Source organism: Salarias fasciatus, chromosome 17, assembly GCF_902148845.1.
Source record: "Salarias fasciatus chromosome 17, fSalaFa1.1, whole genome shotgun sequence".
NCBI classification, from domain to species: domain Eukaryota; kingdom Metazoa; phylum Chordata; class Actinopteri; order Blenniiformes; family Blenniidae; genus Salarias; species Salarias fasciatus.
The window spans coordinates 4,612,076-4,631,898 of NC_043761.1; the positions used below are offsets into that span (position 1 = coordinate 4,612,076).

General features: G+C 48.1%; 1 protein-coding gene across 1 annotated transcript in view; it reads left to right on the top strand.

Moving 5' to 3' along the window:
- Positions 1-1,964: 1,964 nt before the first annotated feature.
- LOC115404563 (liprin-beta-1-like) overlaps positions 1,965-19,823 on the top strand; it is a 22,882-nt gene continuing 5,023 nt past the window's right edge. The window contains 22 exon segments of the mRNA XM_030113962.1: positions 1,965-2,099; positions 9,332-9,411; positions 10,690-10,895; positions 11,708-11,779; positions 11,991-12,104; positions 12,193-12,303; positions 13,276-13,368; positions 13,861-13,978; positions 14,823-14,884; positions 14,954-15,020; positions 15,123-15,241; positions 15,332-15,405; positions 15,926-15,962; positions 16,268-16,421; positions 17,109-17,367; positions 18,041-18,191; positions 18,274-18,385; positions 18,453-18,541; positions 18,627-18,749; positions 18,832-18,957; positions 19,072-19,179; positions 19,181-19,261. Coding sequence (XP_029969822.1) covers positions 9,348-9,411; positions 10,690-10,895; positions 11,708-11,779; positions 11,991-12,104; positions 12,193-12,303; positions 13,276-13,368; positions 13,861-13,978; positions 14,823-14,884; positions 14,954-15,020; positions 15,123-15,241; positions 15,332-15,405; positions 15,926-15,962; positions 16,268-16,421; positions 17,109-17,367; positions 18,041-18,191; positions 18,274-18,385; positions 18,453-18,541; positions 18,627-18,749; positions 18,832-18,957; positions 19,072-19,179; positions 19,181-19,261 — 2,340 coding nt within the window. The 5' untranslated portion in view covers positions 1,965-2,099; positions 9,332-9,347.

A 19,823-nucleotide genomic window follows, 5' to 3' on the forward strand; every position in this document is an offset into this window, starting at 1 on the left:
GTGAACAGCTTGTACACTGGATGCAGTTTAGTTTTAGGGTCTGGAAATGATGGAAATTCATTATTAAATACGTTTTTAAAAAGGAGAGAGATAGATTACATTTGGCCAATAGTTATCAGCGGTATTCATCCTGACGGCGTAGTTTGGACAGCATGGAATCCACAACCTCGTGTTACTTCAGCAGATTTCAGATGCATCAGGTTTGATAGAAAGTGACATTTTAAATGCGCCTCTAATGTATTTTGTCCCAATTTGGTTTGGAAAGACACAAAAAGGCTTTGATCCATCCGACTAATGTGAATCAGCTCAGTCGTCCCTCCGTGCTCGCCCAGGCTTTCTAAATGGATGTTCTGCAATAAAAGGCAATAAGCTGCCACTCTGTCAGAACACAGAACATTGATATTCAAGCACAGCCAAACACGAACACAGGAGCATCACACAGTCACTTGCAGATGTTGAATCAGAAATGTGAAACGGCTCCTGAGTGTTTCTCTAAACCTGCAGGTGAGTCACGATGTTGTGAACCATCGTCACGTTGTTTCAGAATATTCATGAGTCACTTCCTGCAGATGAAATCCCTTCTTCCCTGATCTTTGCATGTCTGTATACTTCATGCACTGCCTGTCATGGTTCTATTTTGTAGAAAGATCATGAGAGCAACTCCAGCTCCACCTGCTGGACAAACTGTCTGAGAAACTATTTACTCCAGATCCTGCAGTGTGTAACAACAACAGGTTGTTATTCTGAAATGAATCTGACCTTTATGGCTCAGAATCGAGATTTTGTTGTGCACACAGTTTAATGTGATTTGCGCTCTGTTTGTGCCCACCCAGCCCGTTAAACACCCTTCCACCACCTCCACCACCACCTCCACCCACCTTATTACAGCTGAGTCCACTCTTCCTTGTGCACTACATTTGGGATCTTTATAGCCTCCTTCTGACACCACAGATTTGACATATCTGTTTATATTGTGTTGTTTATTCAAAACAAAACATTTAGTATTCCATCATTCAAACAACATCAGTTTGATGAAGCTGTAATTAGAAGAAAGGGAACAAAGTGGAGCTATGCTGTTTGCATATTTCTGATGCAGTGAACTGGATGCTTGAAATCTGAAAGTCTCTACCTACTGCATTAAACAATAGCAATAACATGATGATTTTTTTTAAAGAATTCTCTTTCAAGCATCTTAACATGGATCGCCTCAGTTCTTCATTATTCAGTTACAAACCAATGTATCTTTTTTATAGTTATAGAAGCTCATGTTATCAGGACAATCAGCTTAACTTCTAGAGTGTAGAATTTATTGAGACATCTTCTTCACTCATAACATGAGTAAATTAGTAGTAGTATTAGTAACAACAACAACAACAACAACAGTAATATTATCATTGTTATCAGTATTACAATTGTTAGAATTCTAATTAACTAGCCTAAACTAAAATAAGAAATACTTCCTATAATTTGTATTTATTTTATTATTATTCCCTTCTCAAATAGGCCATACTTCTTAATTTTAGTTTTCCCACTGACAGAACATTTCAGTCATTATTAAAACAACATCAACGACGTTTTGGGGATTGCATTTTTTAGCATACCGGAAGTTCCCTCTCTGAGAGCTTTTACTTTGAAGGAGTGCGGTCTGGTGGTGAACCTATGGTGATTGTTAAATTTCTTTCTTCTGGCAGCTTTAACTTAATGCTACCATAGACATGTCTGTGGATTCCATCACTCAGTTTCTCCAGAAGCTTTTACCCTGAATAATTTCTTCCGATGTGTTCCAGATGCTGCACTGCCAGCGCGCTGCCTTCACTCGCTTCCTGCCGGAGCTTTTATTTTGAGGCGTTCTTTCCGGTCTCCTCGCGCTGCGGAGCCGCAGCTTGACGTCACCCGCCTCCCCCTCCCCCTCCCCCTCCCCCTCCCCCTCCTCCTCCTCCGGCCGGGACAGCAGCTTCACTCCGCCGACAGATTCAATGGAGAGCAGACCTCCAGCCATGAAGCTCCGCTTGAAAACCTCCCTGAAGTGTTCGGAGTGAAACCCAGAGGAGGCAGAGAGGACCCGGCTTCAGCGAAACACTCCCTTCTGCTCGGAAACCGTAAGTTTACCGAAGTTTTATTTAGTTTTTATCGAGTTTGCTGTAAAAGTTTGTACTTCAGTTGTCCCCCGCCGCTTTCCCCCCAATGAGAATTACTCATACAGTGAATTAAAAGGACTTGTTTGGTCTTTAATTTCATATATTTCAAAAAATTGAACTTGTTTCTGTGAGGTGAGACGCTGAAGTTAAAAACTACTAATATAAACTGTATGAGGGCAGTAAACTTTTACTTTATTATAAGTTCAATAACCAGATAAAACTTGAAAAAGCTGTTGATATTCCCTTCATTGAATATTAAGTGGCTTCATAAAGGTTTATATGAAGTTGATGGGCATTTATCCGTCCTTAATGGTTTAGGTCACATTTAAAAGCAGAAATTTGTAAAGAAATAGAAATAATCCTCAAAAACACAACGTGAAGAGTAGTTTGTGGGATTGTCGTCAGTTTATTTACTGTTTTTTTAATGCAGTTTCAAAAACTGGTTAATAAATCAAAACGTGTCTTTTCTCTGTCACGCACTTTTAAAGTATTGGTTTTTGGTTTCGTAAATAGCTGATTTTTTTTTTTTTTTTTTTTTAATTCTTATATTGACTGCTGTTGTGGTCCAATGGGTCACCCTAATACAGGGGTGTCAAACATAAGGCTCGTGGGCCAAAAGTAGGTCCTGAAAGGCTCCAATCAGGCTAAACTATGAAGCAAGTGGTAAAGATTTGCACAAAAAGTTTGACCAATTTGTTAAGAGCAGACACATATCAACACTTAGATATTAGTGATGCTGCAGTTAAAGCTAGCCAACTAGTATTAGCCTCAAGGCCATGCTGTCAGGGGGAGATTGTAAAAACACCCATAATGCAACAGCTACAGGAGAAGTTTCAAGGACTGTAATTTGCATAGTTGAAACTGGCTTTATGTTGGGATCCTTTTCATTTTCAGCAGTTGGTTTGCAAAATATTGACCTTTTCAACATATTTATTTTGCAACACGTCAAAGAAAAGCTTAAAAGTTTAATTTTGAACATTATTATGGCTCAAGTTTACTGGTCCAGCCCACTTAAGATGAATCTGGACCGTTTGTTTCCTGAACTAAACTATCTTTGACATCCGGGCTCTAATGGTTAGTTTGTACTTCACTTATATCGATTTTTGTTTTTTTGAATCAGTCTTTAAACCAGGTTGAGAAAACGTTATATGAGGTCCATAATTTTCCTGCTTCCCCCACCGAAAGCAGAAAGACGCTTCGCACTTTGAAAAACAACTTATCTTCTGCCTCACATGCCCATAAACGTGCAGACAGACTCATGATTGCGCTACATCACCCTGTGTGGCGCCCGCCGTCCTTCAGGGGAGAGAAACGATCAGCTGAGGTGGGGTTTGACCTCTGACCTCACTGAGGAAAAACCTGAAGCAGCTCCTCACTCTGCCTGCGATGATGAAGATGATGATGATGATTCCTCAGCCTCCAGGCAGCCAGCTGAAAACATAACAAAGGATTTTCTTTCCCGCTGCTGTCTGTAACCATATTTGTATCCGGGCCGTGCTCTGGCTCGGCGGCTCACAGGAATCCTTCCACAGCCTTATTAGATGGTCCGGCGGTCGCTCTGCCATCACGGCGCTGAGCGTCTCCCAGCAGAGGAGTTACATAAAGGCCGGGATAAACTACATTAATCTCATGGCGTGCGGCGCTCACCTTGTGGAATCTGTTTGTTCCTTCTTGGCTCCGGGTCGTGTTTGTCGCAGACTTGGCGTGGAATTAGATTAGACGATCCAGCGTCTTCACTGTCCAGACTCCGCTCTTCTTCCAGCCACGTGTTCAGAAAGCTGACAAATGGCTTCTTTGACGTTTGCATTCCTTTCATTCCTCCTTTTGAAAGAAGAAGGGAGGTGGAACTTCTGGAACGTTAAGTTCTCCTGATATATTAGTAGAAATTGATTTAAAATAACCAAATTAGAATAATCTGGCTCACATGGTCATAAATTAAGCTCTTTTACGTGTTTGAACTTTGTGGATTTTGGTCTGATGGTTCATTTTACCTCGTTTGATTTCGAAGACTATTAAAAAAAAAATGCCTGCAACTCAGTGCCGAAGCTCCTGAACGCAGACATTGGAACAAACTGTGAAATGTGAGGATTGAGCTTCCCCAGTGTGCCGCAGAGCTGCTGCTTCACCGGGAAATGGCGGTTTGTGAGAAACAGGATGAGATTTTTGTCCAGAATGTGCCAGGAAACGCTTCCTGACGGCGGTGAGTGAAGGTCTTCCTGACTGAAGGGATGCTTCAACTGTCCGGGTTTGACCGAGCTTCCTCCTGTGAGCTCGCAGCGTCATGACTGCAGCGTTTCTTGGCTCGCTGGGACCTCTTACTCATTCCCTCCAGCCCCCTTCCTTTATTTCCCCCCCCCCCCCCCCCCCACCCCCACCCCCCCACCCCACTCCAATGTGATGTATTCGTGGAAAAAAAGTGCAATAGCTTGGAATCGGGGTCGCGGTGCCACCACGTGAGTCTGAAAGACAAAGATCTGTTTGTGTGGCCTGTCGGCCCAAAATAAAAGTCAAGTTTAAAGTCTGCCCCGACGTTTCTGTCAAACACGCTGACCTCTGAAAGTCCAGCGCAGCAGCTCTCCGGGGAAAAGGTAAACAAAGGGAGGGAGTCCGACTTCAGCCGGAATTCACTACGTTTGCCCCCCCCCCCCCCCCCCACCCCCCCCCACCCGAGCACGCTTTAGAGGAAAGATGTCCCCCTCCTGCAGGAATTAAAGAGTCGTTAGCTGAACCGACCCCGATCGCGCCACTCGTAAACACCCTCTTATTAAAGCCTGAAGACACAACGTCTCCTTGTTTTCACGCTTCTTCCAAACTGCTAATTGTGTCTCCGCACCGCGACTCTAAAACTGCCGCCGGTCGCCGTGAAACGCACATCTGCCCCACAGCTGGAAGGAGGTTATTGGAGCACGAGGCACCGGTGAAGGGGTGTGTGTGTGTGTGTGTGTGTGGGGTACAGAGGCCGATCATTCAGCGTATGGTCAAGTAATCCCAGCGTATTTCCCTTTGGGATGCAGAGTCCCTCCCCCTCCATATCTCCTTCATTCCATCTGGTTGATGTTAAAAGCTCCTCTCAGGGTTTCACAGGGGAACTTTCTCTCAGGCTGGTTTCCTATTTCTGAATGAATGAACCTGACAGGGATTCCCTTTTGGAAAGCTTTATTTGGCTGTTTAAGTATATCATTAGCTTCCTGTTCGAGCTTCAAACCTCCCAGAGCTCTTTCAGATCGCAGGTTGATCAGGATGCCTGTGTGAACCAAAAAAACACATGCGCTCAGTTAATAGAACTTCCAGGAGGAGAATTTTCCTCTCTGTCTCGGAGTGGCCGGAGACCATCAAACCAGGAGTTCGGCTCATTTGACTGAAGAGTTGGAGACTGCTCCACCTAAAGTCATTTTCCATATTTTTTTGGGAAGGAAAGTTTTGTCTGATTGTTTGATTGCTTCTGCTCAAAAGTCCAGAATCTTCTAGGTCAGTTTTCATTTTGCGTTTTTTCAAAGGCCACTTTAGTACGCAGTGACCGTTTGATTCTCCCAGATCAGAAAGCTTCAGTACGACACAGAACAAACCTTTTGACTAAACAAGTGTGGTTCTGCTTGTGAGCCGGTCTGGTATTCCTGTGGTCTGTCCCTCTGCGGGACTGGAACTGGTTTGTGTCCCTTGTCGGTACTTCAGAGTTTTTGCTTGATTTTGTTGGACTTGGTTTCTCTTTCTTTTGTCTCGGGATTTTAATCCAGAGTGTTTATTTTCCCCGCAGGTTTAACTTTACTTCCCACCTTTTGGCAGTCTCGAAACGCTCTCTGGGTCGTAACGGATCGTCGAGCGGCTTAAATCATCGAACCAGACCTGTTTTTAATGAGAATATGGTATCAAGTCATGACAGTGGACAAAAACAGAAACGGTTTGATTATGGTTTGATGATTAGACAGATTTTCAACCTCTTCAGTTGTGTCACCAGCCCGCTAAAGACACCTCTTCTAAAGGTTGCTCCAAAAAAGACCAAATTGTACATTGTTCATTCGCGACTGGTTTCTATAATAAATGGAAGAATACACTTGGGGTGTGTGCGTGTTCGTGTGTGTGTCCAGCGGCAGGATGGAGTGTATGTTTAACAGTGAAAACAAACTACAGTAGAAAACAATGACGCTGTATTTCACAGAGGAATGGGATCTTTCAGGCTCGGACTGTTCAGACAATACGCGTTCGTAGGATTAGTTTGTTGCTTTTTCTGGTATTTCTGCACAATAAGACAATCGAGAATGGCTTTGGTTGCCGACCGAGCTTCTCTCTGCTCCCCGGGTGGGTCGACATCTCTGTTTTGGATGGTGTGCAGACTCCGGAGGGGTCAGAGGTCAGCGGGGAGCTCGGTACCAGGCGCTGCTGGTGAATTTGCGGGAGAGTGAACCTGCTCAGGAATGTGTGCTGCGGGGTCGGTCGTCAATCATCATTATTTCTTCTGTGACACTTCTTCTTACAGCTGCAGAGGTGGGCTCTCATCAGACGCTTCCTCATGGATCAATCGTCCCGCTTGGCTTTTTAAAGGCTCTCATTTAAAGAAACTTATTCAATTTAAAGCAGGTGAAATTTAATTAAACTTTCTTCTGCACAGGGAGCATAAGAATATTTTATTTTTGTTTTTCTCCAATTAAAAATTCTGACTTGCTTGTGAATAGTTACAGAAAAAAAAAAGAAGAAAGTTCTCATGAATCTCCTAATACCAAATTTGATGTGGTTTTTGTCACGAGGCGGCAGCTTCAACTGAGATAACAAAGCGTGACTTATGCTCATCCTGCTTGACTCTACTTCCTGGATTAAACTTGAACCAAAAAGACCCGAGTGAAAGACAAAGATGGCTGGAGCAGGTCAAAAGGACGTTTCTCAGCTCTTTGTCCTGGAATGACAAATCTGCTCATTTGTATTACTAGATTAGACTTTTTATTCCAGGAAAATAAATATTCCCACAGATTCCCCGCTTGATATTTTTAGAGCTTTTAGCTCTTTGAAAAGACGCCGCGTGACGAGTGAAGTCAGGCCGGCTGTTTGTTGCATTAGCTCGTTAATTTCTCGTGATTTCGCTCAGGCTGGAAAACGGTGCCGTTGCTCAGCAGCACGTCATCACACAGTCCTCACATTTCATAAACCTCTCGGCTAGCCGTGAGAAGGACAACTACGATCCTAACATGAAGCCAGTTTTAACAAAACCCTCTCGTGTAAAATCCAGTGTGACGTGCAGAAAGCATCTCCTAGAACTGTTGCATTGTGGGTGTTTTTTCAATAGCTTTTTAACGGCAGCGTCGCCATTAAGGAATCTGTTGAAATGTTTAAACTTTGGTGGTGTGTCGGGCCGGATCGGAGCCTCTTGCAGGTCGGTCGTGGTCCACCTGCCTTATGTTTAACGCAGCTGACCAAACATACCTGCTCCCCCTGCTGGGCAGGGATGGTACTTTCCCGTGGAATCACGGAACAACCTGCGGAGGACGACATGTTTTTGTCGCGGTGTGTGTCTGCACTGCTCTCCCATCCTCAGCCTTCAGGGGAAGCTGCTGCAGTCATAAGATATTTCGGTCATTCCGTTGTAGATAAATCAGTCTTGATGTGGCGTTTCAGGCAGACTGACGTCACACGGTGCGTTTCGGGAAACTGGAACCTTCTGTGGAGTGTTTGGGTGAAATTATCCCCGCGAACACTTAAGGCTCCTTGTTTTAGCAGCACACAGAGGACATATTGAGGCTTGATTACTCTCCTAATGCTCATTGCGTACCCTGCTGGGTGTGACACTGTGACCCCAGAGAGGCAGGAAATGAAGACCCCCTCCCCCCACAACCCCCCCATGCGGAGCCAGAACAGGCAGCGGCTCTGTTTCGGTGGTGTTGGTACTGGACCCCGGCTCGTCCGTCCACACTGTGCACCTTCTGTTTTCCCTCAAATCGGATTTGGTTTGAAGCGATACGTGACGCGCGTTTGAATCCGGCGGTCACGACGGTGCCGTCCCGCTCTGTTGTGGAAGTCTGGGATGCCGAGCATGCCCGCGGGAGAACGCTGCTGTTATTGCAGGTCGGAGGCCCCGTGGCTGCCCGGGGCTCCGGAAACGAGGCTTTCTGGATAATGACACCAAAACACTCGCAGTCAGGACTGCAGGGTTAATTTGGTGCATTTGGAGAGGAAGAATGAGGAGTTGTGTCGTGGTGGGAGCAGCGATTAACTCTGCTTTGTGTGAAATGTAAATGCGCGCAGCACATGAAGCGGCCGAGACCGTGATGGTGGGCTGAGAGGAATCCAGAGAACATGCATGAAAATGCAGAATCTTTGCATTTTTCTTACAGAAGAGTCTTTGATTTGCACATTTTGAAAATCCACAGTGAGATGTATTAAAAAGTGACCGACGGGGCGCTTACACCAGCATTTAAACGATACATACAGCAAAAAAAATAAGGTTAGCGAAGGGCAGAAGCCAAGTCACTGACTAATGATGGAGACGAAAGGCCGAAAAATTCTACTTGTTACAGATGTTTATTCTTATTTAGCTCATTTGAGCTGGAAAGAGGCTGCTGCTTACTGTAAGAATCGCCAGGCTCCAGAGGCTGATGCTGAATGGCATTTAGATTGAATATAAGGCCGTGCAGTGAAGGCTGACGTGAAACGAATCATAAACCTGTATGAAGAGCCACTGAGGTGTTGAGTTTCTCTGACGTCGCTGGTAGGAACGGGCTTCACCACCTGCTGTAAGATACGTCTGAACTGACCCTGATGGCTTTGGGTGTGATGATTGGGCGATCTCATTAGTCCAGTAGAGAAAGGAATAGAATTCGGTTTCACCCTGACGTATATCAACACGGACTTGAAAAGGTTGTTTCGCTCCAAAAATCTCCCGAATGGATACGTTTCTGGAGTGTGTGTCGAGGAGCTTAGTTTGTATAAATGACAAAGCTCTTCTGGGAGTTTCCATCTGATTTAACAAATTGAGTTTTCACTGTTGCCTTAATCAGATTTAGAGGCTCTGATTGCAATACTTAATTTCCTTCTAAGTGCTGGAAGACAGCCGCTCTTCTGCTAAAGGTTAAGTCGGGATTTGTTTGTGAATTCAGGAAAGGCAGCTTTGTTTTCCTTAGAGTTTGAATTATTTTGGCATTCCTCTGCTCCTCATGGCTTTATTTTTCTCTCTTTTCACTCTTTCCTCTTCTCTTCTTCTCTTTCAGACGCACTGAGCTGAAGATGATGTCTGACGCCAGCGAGATGTTGGCGGCGGCCTTGGAGCAAATGGACGGGATCATAGCAGGTAACCACACCGAGCGCCGGGCCTGGAAGACCTGGCCCCGGGGGGAGGGGGAGGGGGCTCCTCACATCTGGAAAACATCAGCTGGCGAGCCGGACGACGGCACATTGTGTCCCCCTGCCACTCCTACCTGCAGCCTAATGCGATCCTGCTGAATATGCAGAGCCCGGAGCGGCGCTGGGAGCTCGCGCTGCCCTCGCTCTGCCGTCGGGACTTAGAGGAAGTTTCCGTCGTTCTGCAGTGACGGAAACTGATGATTCTTCAGGCTCTGCGAGTCTGGAAAACGCTCCCTTCTCCGGCTGCTCGCTGCAGATGGGTTTCGGAGACCCTGCTTTTCCGCTGATGTGTGTAATTATAGCGCTGACCTTTCCAATGGGAACAAGGCGCCTGGTCACATGACACCCCCCCCCTCCTCATTTCCCACCGCTTCCGCAGAAACCACAGCCATCAACAAGTCTCTCACTTCTTTGTGGAAGCCATGATTGTTTGGCTGTTTATTTATTTGACTCGCTGGTTTGTTCGCGCTGGACGTCTTCATCACAGCCGAGGTTTCAGACAGATGGAGCAGAGTCGGCATGCAGCTGCTGGCATAGGTTTTTTTTTTTTATATAAAGAGGAACACGTTTAATTTAGAAAAATGTGTTTGTGCATCGAGTTAGCTGGAATATAAGTAAAATGTGATTAAATAAAGTAAAGGTGAAGCTGTAGGCTACTTGCAGTAAAGTGACCAGATGAGTCCCACAGTCGTCTGATTCAGATGCAGCTTCTCCACACATAAAATACGTGACTGGGCTTTGATTTTATTTTGGAGACGGCGCAGCAGTGGAGCCACAGTCTGCTTTTATCGGTTTTTCCGTGCATTCAAACCCCAGCTCCGGTCACACTGTACGGTTCGTACTGTAACTGAAATGGCTCTCAGGTCCCGAGACTGATGATTTACAGCGAGTCCCGGTGGTAAAACGTATCTGCCGCTGCGAGCAGCCTGCAGCGCACCTCACACACTGCGGCCAGGGGGCACGAGATGTACGGATAAGGTGCAATTTGTAGAAAAATCTGCTCTGTGCAGGAATGTGCATACCTTACCTTACTTACCTGGAGCTGTGTGGACTCTCTGAGAAAGCCTCCTGGGTGAAATGATATAGAATGAAATGTTCCGTTTGATTTTTAAGACATTATTTTTGTCCTGTTGTTTACGTTGCTTCTCTGGCGCAGCTGCTTGCTGCTGTTAGAGGTTGAAAAATGTGTGGACTGATGTCCTCCCCCCTCCCCTCCCTCCTCCAGGCTCCAAGGCCATGGACTACTCCAACGGCCTGTTCGACTGCCAGTCGCCCACCTCGCCCTTCCTGGGGGGGCTCCGGGTGCTGCACCTCCTGGAGGACCTGCGGGCGGCGCTGGAGCTCATGGACAACGAGGAGAGGGACAACCTGCGGTGCCAGATCCCCGACTCCACCGCCGAGGGGCTGGCGGAGTGGCTGCAGGGGCGCACGGTGAGCGGGCCGGGCGCAGCGCTCACACACTCTGTTTGGATTACTCCGCCTCTGATGGAGTGTGTGTTTAACTTCTGTTCTCACACCGACACTTGGCGGCTTACGTCTTCTCGGCAGAGGCAGAGTTGGTACTTGAGATTGTTGCAGTTGTGACCTTTGAAAAGATGAATTTCTCAGCCTTTAGTTCGTCATATTTGCCGCTTCAGTTTGATTTTCTCTCGACCGTCGCCTCTATAAAAGTTCACGTTTCAAGTGTTAACGCATTTCTAACATTCTTTTTCAAAAATTCTAACAAAACAACCTTTTTTTTTTTTCCACTTCTATTCAGTTAGTTTTATTCACGTGTTCCTGGAGCGAATCATCCTCCGATCGGCTCTCCATCACGCTCCGCCGCCTCTGTTTACTGTAAAAGCCGTGTTATGACGTGATGTTTCTATAGGCGTCCTGCTGCAGATCCCCTCCGTCACTCGGACTGAGCCGCTTTGTTTTCCCCTTCCCCCAGTCTAACTTCTGATTCCACTTCTAAACGACTCTCATGTGAGGAGCCGGCTAACCCTCGCGTGTTTCCCAGAAGCCGCTCTCCACCTGCCATTTGATTTTCTGTGAGGGTGTGTGAGCCGTCGGTGTCTCCAGGGTTGAGAGTGTTTTTACTCGCTGCCTTAAATCAGACTCCGACCTCGGTGCGGCGGCTGTCGAGTTCCCTCCTGCTCCCTCAAAGAAAAACACGTTATTTAACTGATTTGTTGGATTCAGACGACATAAATCAGAATGTTCTTTTTTTTTTTCTCTCTTTTTTTTTTCCCTGTTTTCAGAGCAGCTCAGAGTCGGCCTATCAAGAGCGTCTGTCACGTCTGGAGAGCGACAAAGAGTGTCTGATTCTTCAGGTCTGTGAGCGCAGCAGAACAAAAGCTGTCCAATATCATCGTGTTTAGCTGCTCCTGTGTAATTATCTCCCCCAAAGAAAATGGGATTTCAGCTCTTAGTGTGCCGAATGTGGCAGAAATGACCAGCAGATTTAACAGATATAACTCGTGTTCATTCAGAGGACGTTTTTTCCTGGTGAAATGTGAAGGTGTCGGTTCGTCCGTCCTCCAGGTGAGCGTGCTGACCGACCAGGTGGAGGTGCAGGGCGAGAAGATCCGGGACCTGGACGGCTGCCTGGAGCTTCACCGGGAGAAACTGAACGCCACCGAGGAGCTTCTGCAGCAGGTGGGACCTCCGTCCCTCCGTCAGCCCCCCTCCTCCGCCTCCTCCGCCGGCGTAAACCTCAGTGACGGACCGGTTCTGCCCTCGGCAGGAGCTGTCGAAGCGCGCCGCGCTGGAGACCCAGAAGCTGGAGCTGCTGACGGAGGTGTCCAGCCTGAAGCTGCAGCTGACGGCGGTGGAGCGCGATCACAGGGACAGCCAGGTAGTCCTGCACCTGCCGGCTCTGGCGGCCGGCCCGCCATTGTTCTCCAGCGGCCGGGATCGCTCCCTCTGCGCCGGACGACCCGGAGGCCTGTCATGTGCCGCCAGCTGAACTTCTGTAAAGGTTACAGAAGAGGCTTAGGACCCCCCCCCCCGTACTCCAGCAGCTGTTTCCTCCCAGAATGCCTCCACCCAGCCGTAACTCCTCTGAGCAGCCTGAGAATCCTGCTCTCCGCTCGCCGTTATGTGGAGTTTCCAGACAGTGAAAGCTTCTGGAGACGCTCCTCCGCAGCTGCCTGTTTATTTTTCCATCTCGCTTCTATTCAACTTTAAATAAAACCCTGAAGAGTAAATAAGCTCGGGCCCAACATAAGCAGCCCCGGCGTGCTGTGATTGATGTGTTTCTGTAACCTTCAGCGGCTCCACCATGTGGAAAATCCGCCTTCCGGTTCTCAGGACCATCATTCAAGCCCGACCCGGAGCCGGAGATAAACTGTTTAAAACCGAGACGTGATCTTCACCGATCCGCGTGTCACCAGACGGTTCAGCTGGTAGAATAACTCCCACTGGAAATACTAATAGAAAGAGAAGACGCCGTGTCAATACTTCAAATTCGCCTCAGATCTTTAATGGAGGCCTTTTTGCTGAATTCCTCCATATTGAATCGAAACATCTGTAAGTTAAAGCGAAGTGAAAACTCAAACCGATGTAGCGTTTTGCCAATTTTATCTTTATCTCAGAACCAACATGTGCCAAAATACATAAAAACTGACAGAACTGAGTTAAACTGTGCCACATTAATCTGGATTAATTTACAGTCTTATGTGATTAATTACAAACTTCTAACCCCCCCCTTCCCGGGTCCATGTGCCTCTGAGGTTCCCTCCAGACGAGCGTCCGTCTGAAACTCCTCCATGTCTTCGGCAGGAGCTTCCTCCCCTCAGTGGTCTAACGGGAGTCTGCTCTCCCCCAGGGTTTGTACCAGGAAGTGACAGACCTGCGGTTCAGGGTGACCGACATCGAGAACGACAGGCTGCAGTGTGAGAAGAAACTCAAAGCCACCAAAGTGAGTGTGTGTGTGTGTGAGTGTGTGTGTGAGTGTGTGGGCGCCTCGTCTGCAGGTTTATTTCAAACGGATCCTCCTGATTTCCTCCTGACGCCTCTTCCTTGGCTTCTCCTCTGGTTTTAACATCTTCTCCGCTTCACTGTAACCCGTCAAGCGTCCGAAGTGGAACACCGAGCGCTCCACCGGCGGCGAGGTGAAGGTTTAATCCGCTCTGCCCTCTGGCCTCTCAGATTCCTCTAAACTGCTGCTTCTCCACTCCACGCTTTCCTGCCTTTCACCACAACTCCCTGCTGTAAGTGGAAACACTGGACTCGGACCCGCTTCACTTCTTCCACACACCTGTAGATTAATGCCGCCACTTCACAGCTGATTGTTCCCTCATTCTAATTGTGAGCGTTGTGTTCTGTGTGTGTGAAATCAGTACGCAGTGTTGGATTGTGTTGGATTGTGTTGCCGTGTTGGTGCGTGACGAGTTGGGTGGTTGCTGCGCAGGAGGAGCTGCAGCTCCTGCAGAGGCAGCTGGAGGAGCGCGAGGCGGAGCTGAGGAGGTTGAAGGACGACGGCGGGCCGAGGGCGGAGGGCCCGGACGGAGCCGGCTGGGGAGAGCGAGGTGGGAGCCGCTTTAATAACGTCTGGACCGTCCTGCGCTCCGACAACAAGCCCATGCGGATTAGACAAATAGACATTCGGCATTCCAGCAGCAGCTGGAGAATCCAGACTGAACTCTGAGCAGGCTTTTTGAGAATTCATCCTTATCTGCCTGTAGGACTCATACCAAACCTATCGGCGTCTCTCCTCCCGCTTTTATCTTATCCACGCTGACGCCATTTGTTTGAAGGGGAGTCTGTCCGTTAATATCTGCAGCCAGAAAACAGAACCAAAGCTGTCCTTTCCCTTCAACAACTCCGAACTTTGATGTTTCTGGATGATTGTTTTCATAATTTTGTTGAAGTAAACCAACTTTTTTCACAAACAGATCAGGATTTCTGCTGTATAAGTGACCAAATGTGATTTATATTCCGTTACAAGCCAAACTCTGCAAGTCAGAATTCAACCATCTTATCTCAGTTCTTCTGTTTCCTCATAATTTAAGTTCTGTGGGACAAAAGAATCCAAAATCTAGTCTCCTTGAAAGTCAGAATATCATAAAATGAAAAGATGTTTTCCTTCTTTATTTAAAGTAAAATGAAAAATGTTATCTTCTTTGTGTAGAGATAAGTTAAACCCCTCAGATGTGATGAAAAGCTGTGAGGCAGAACCACACTGAGTGGTCGACAATCAGATCACACACTACTAATTGATCTGGAAACCAGAAAAACACCACAGAACCCGCTTTAGATCATCTGTGGTGAGAAGAAAATCAGCCGAGCCTCCGTGACCTCGTCCCCCGCTCACTGAAAGAGGCTTAAACATAACGTCTGCAAGCGTAAAGCGCCTGTCTTTCCTCCGTCCAGATCATGAAATGTTGCAGATGAAGAAGGTTTTGGCGTCTCTGACGTCGGAGAACGACGAGAAGGTACGGCGCCTCGTTCCGGCTGCTGGCTTTCCCTCCGCCGAGGCGGATTGACGTGAGTTTTATCTGCAGGAACGAAGGATCAGAGAGCTGGAGGACTCGCTGACCAAATGCAAGAAGGTCCAGGAGCTGGTTAAAGGTGACGCCGTCCAGACGCTCAGCCGCTAAAACACATCAACAGCTGAAACAGCAGCCTGGGCCAGCTCTGACCGAGTGTTCTGGTCACCGTCTCCGCCCGCAGAGAAGCTGAAGGAGGACGACTACGACGACATCCTGGACGAGCCGTCGGCCGCGGCCTCCATGGAGGTGGATCAGGCCACGCTGGAGCTGGAGGCGGAGGCAGGAAGGAGCTCGGGGGAGGTAAACACCACCAGGATGAGCCGCAGACTGCTCGCTTCCTCCTCGCTTTACCGACTCCTGTCGTTTTTTTTTTTTTTGGTGTGCTCTCAGTCCATTCCCTGCATCGCCGTGCTCTCTGAGATGAACGAGCTGGACAGAGAGCGCCAGCTACAGGCGGACCAAAGGTACAACCCCGCTTTTTGTCCAGTAGCTATCAGGTGCTGATCGCAGCTGCAGCGAGTCCACTTGGTTTTCCGTCCCCGGAGCAGTAATGAGCCGAAAGCTGAGCCTGTGTGTGGAGTCAGGAAGACGAGCCCACTCAGTCCTGAGAGGTCTCATCAGCAAACCTCTGTGGAAGCCGTGGGCGAGCAGAGAGCCTTCAGACGGAGCGGCTGAGCCTCGATCCACGCCGGGCGGCTCGGGGTGCTCTGCTGTGTTGATTCAACATTCTCTGTGACTCCGAGAGCCACAGTCGCGCAAACAGACCCCCAAAATACCACAAAGCTTCAGCATTTTCACTTTAAATTAACGTTGTTTGAATTAACGATTTAGATTTTACAGGAAGCTGAAGAAACACTTTCTTAAGTTTAATAATATCAATAATTTATTCTTTTTCTCACATTGTTTATGTCATGTCCTCATTGCCTTTTTGTTCTTTTCAGACTGGTTTTTGTAAGTGTCTTTGTTGTTCTCTTGTCCCTTCAGTTCCTCAGAAGACCCTGAACTCAGCAGCTCCCAGCAGGTAAAACCTGCTGCTAATCTGACTGATCAGCTCCAGCTGCTGTAGATCCTCCAGCTTCACAGGATCAATCACAGGCTTCATTCAGAGACAGCGGTCCCGCTCTGACCTCTGCTGGTGCAATAGAAGAACTGCATCATGGGAATTCTTCTCTTCACGACTCCTGAAAAGTCTGATTTGAGTCTGGAGTTATTGAAGCTGGAGGAGGCTTTAAAACCGTCTGCGTCTCCAGTTCCGTTCAGAGTTTTCTTGTTTACATTTTGAGCCTTCTGCAGGTTGATCTGACTGACGGTGTCGATCTGCTCCAGGTTAAACCCAAAGGCGCTCCTGCTTCTCCTCCTCCTCCTCCCGGTAAACCGTCCGGTGACGACAGCTTTGGTCCGAAGAAAGTCCGCTCGTCTTTCGGCCGCGGCTTCTTCAAGCTGCGAGGAAACAAGCGGACGTCCAGCTCTCCGAACCTGGGTGAGCCGGCCGGCTTCGCCCTCTGACCCCCCCCCCTCACGTCTCTGGTCCGTCCGAGCTGCTGACCGTGGCGTTTCTCTCTGTGTAGCGCCGGCAGAGCTCAGCCGGGGTGTCAGTGCGCCCCGGCTAGGTACAGTCGAGGGCGTCCAGCTGTGGACGTCTGCAGCTGGACGGCAGTCACGCCTCCCTTCAGGAAGAACCGGCGCCTCCTTTTCTGCTCTAAATGTTTTTTTTTATCAGCTGAGCGTTAGGAGATGAAATGACAGATATGATGAAGAAATCACATATCTGCTGTTAAAATGTTATTTTCGAGACTTTAAAATGGCATTTTATTTAGTTTTCTGGAGTCTTGCGCTTTTAGGTCTCTGAAGTCTTTTTCCAGGCTTTAATCTTTAGTTTAAACTATTCTGCATGAGTGTTTTTTTTTTTTTTTTTTTTTTAAATCCAGAACTCTGCAACCTTCAAGACCAAAAGAGACGTTTTATCATTTAAAACAAATCAAATTTAACTGGAACCACAAAACATGTTCGACCTCTAAAACTTTGAAAGTGACTCTTATGTAAAGATTAATGGGTGAAACTGCAGATTTCTGGTTTAATCTCTTCTCTTAGTCGTCACTCAGTGGATTTTCTTCATCCTGAGAGGTTTTTTTCTCCTGAACTCTGGTTCCTGCTTTCGTTTTCCCAGCGGAGTCGGAGCGTAAAGCGGCCGAGCACCTGGACCTGGCCGGAGCTCCTCCCCAGAAGTCGCTGGACGGCGCCCCCCTGCACTCGTCCCCGGACGCCAAGAAGAAGTCCCGGGGCTTCCGCAGGTTCTTCGGCAGGCTGAAGAGGAGTCACTCCACCTCCTTCAACCTGGACGACGGCGCCGACGTGGAGTTCAGGAGGGGCGGAGTCCGAGCCACCGCCGGCCCCCGGCTCGGCTGGTCACGAGAGTCCAAGCAGAGGTTCCACTCTTTTCTATCAGCAGATTGCTCAAGGGAAATATGTTCAAACGTCAAAATGTGGCTCTAAGAAAACAGAACGTGGCCTTTACTAATTCTAGTAATTTAATCTCCATATTTGGTAAAACTGATGCAGGTTGAACTTCACTAGTTTAATGTATAACTTTATCAAACTTTGCTATCGTTTAAAAATTGTGTAACCTCTTAAAACCAAGATGCATTTCAAAATAAAAGTATGGATTGTATTTTAAAATATATAAGATCTGGAAAATCAGATTATAAAGCTGTTCTAGATCTACTTTCCTTTACTTCCTGTCTCTGTTGAGGTTCTTCTTTTAACCGTAATGTTTGTGACGTTTCGAAAATTAACACAGACGAGAGAAATGGAGCTTGAATATTTATTTAGTGTCACATTCATAACATTTAGTGACAGTTCAGCATAAAATCAAACTGGCTGGTCATGAAAGGGTTAAACGCTGCGTCTTCAGGTTTGTTTGGGGCTAATTTCTGATTTTCCATCAAATAAAGCACCAAAAAGAGCAACAAAATAGTTTGACTGCATGAAATACTTGATCAGTTTTCATGGCATCAGTTTCTTTTTGGGATAAATATGATTTAATTAGTTTGATTGACTTTGAGACTTGAGCTTCATGTGGATGTCTGGCTGTGTCTTCAGTGCTGTGGACGTTCCTTTTGCGCGCTGGACCAAAGAGGAAGTGTGTGTTTGGCTGCACGAGCAGGGCCTGGGGCTGTACGCGGCCCCGGGTCAGAGCTGGATCAAGTCGGGCCAGACGCTGCTGCAGGCGTCTCAACACGACCTGGAGAAGGTGAGGAGGGGGCGGGGGCGCGAGCGGCGGGTCGGACGCCGCGCCGGACGCCGTCCCTGTTAACCCTGCGTCCGTCCCCCAGGAGCTGGGCATGAAGCCGCCGCTGCACAGGAAGAAGCTGCAGCTGGCCCTGCAGGCGCTGGGCTCGGACCAGGACCTGCTGCCAGGAAAGCTGGACCACAACTGGGTGACCAGTGAGTGACGCTCGGCACAGAACTCGCTGTGAGCAGCAGGCGCTAAAGAGCAGCTGACTGTCTGCAGGGTGGCTGGACGACATCGGGCTCCCGCAGTACAAGAGCCACTTCGACGAGGCTCGAGTGGACGGGCGCATGCTGCACTACATGACGGTGGTGAGCCGGACGCCCCTCCTCCTCCTCCCATCCAGCCGTTAGAGGCTTCGCCGTCACTCTCGCTGTGGTTTGATCCCTCTCCCAGGACGACCTGCTGTCTCTGAAGGTCGGCAGCGTTCTGCATCACCTGAGCATCAAACGGGCCGTCCAGGTCCTCCGACTCAACCAGTACGACCCCAGCTGTCTGAGACGGAGGCCGTCCGACGAGGTGCCGCCTCCGCCGCTGCCGCCGGCGCCTCGAAGAGGCGAGGCGACACGGAACCTCAAACAGTGTGTTTCACTCTGCTCAGAACAACGTGAGCCCGGCGGAGATTCTCCCAGTGGACCACCACCGAGTGATGGAGTGGCTCCGGTCCGTCGACCTGGCCGAATACGCCCCCAACCTGCGAGGCAGCGGCGTGCACGGAGGGCTCATGGTACCCAGCATGTAGTCGTGAAAGTCCACAGTTTGAGAAGCTCCCCGTAGTCGTGGATCAGACACTTCTGGCTCCTCGCCGCCGTTTGACTCGCTCCCGTCTGTCTCTCTGCAGGTGTTGGAGCCTCGCTTCAACGTGGAGGCGCTCGCCCTCCTCCTCAACATCCCCCCCAGCAAGACGCTGCTGCGCCGCCACCTGGCCACGCACTTCCACCTGCTGGTGGGGCGCCGAGGCCCAGCGGCTCAAACAGGACTGCCTGGAGAACCCCGACTACAGCGTGCTGACCGCCACCGCCAAGGTCAAGGTAGGGCCACACAGCGCTGACCTCTGAACTCATCCTGGGAGATCAAGAATGTGTTCCTTGTCTCTTTGGAGGACAGAGCTCCGTTTTAAACGTGACCAAGCAGTTATGGGAGTAACTGCATTAAAATAAATCTCTTTAGTAATGAAACTGATACATTGTTGCAAACGCCTCAGTGAGGAAAGTTCATAGTGACATCACCATCTAATTTGCATAGCGGCTCATTTGCATATCTAGGTCAAATCAGTTGATGATGTCATTTTAAACTGATACATTGTTGCAACAAAGGAAAGTTCTAAATGATGTCATACAGAAAGAAGGAACCATGACAAAGATACAGCAACATATGAATAGGTCCAGTTCCTGTTTGTAATTTATTCTGTCAAGTGTCCATTTATTTCAATCATCATATATTCAAATTTAGCTAAAATAATTGAACATGCACCTGAACGTTACATTAGGAGGGAATCCAAGTTCTCTGAAATATTTGAACAAGATTTTTCAAGTAATGCAATAGTTACTTTGCTGAGTAATTACTTTTAAAATAACATACTTTTTTTGACGG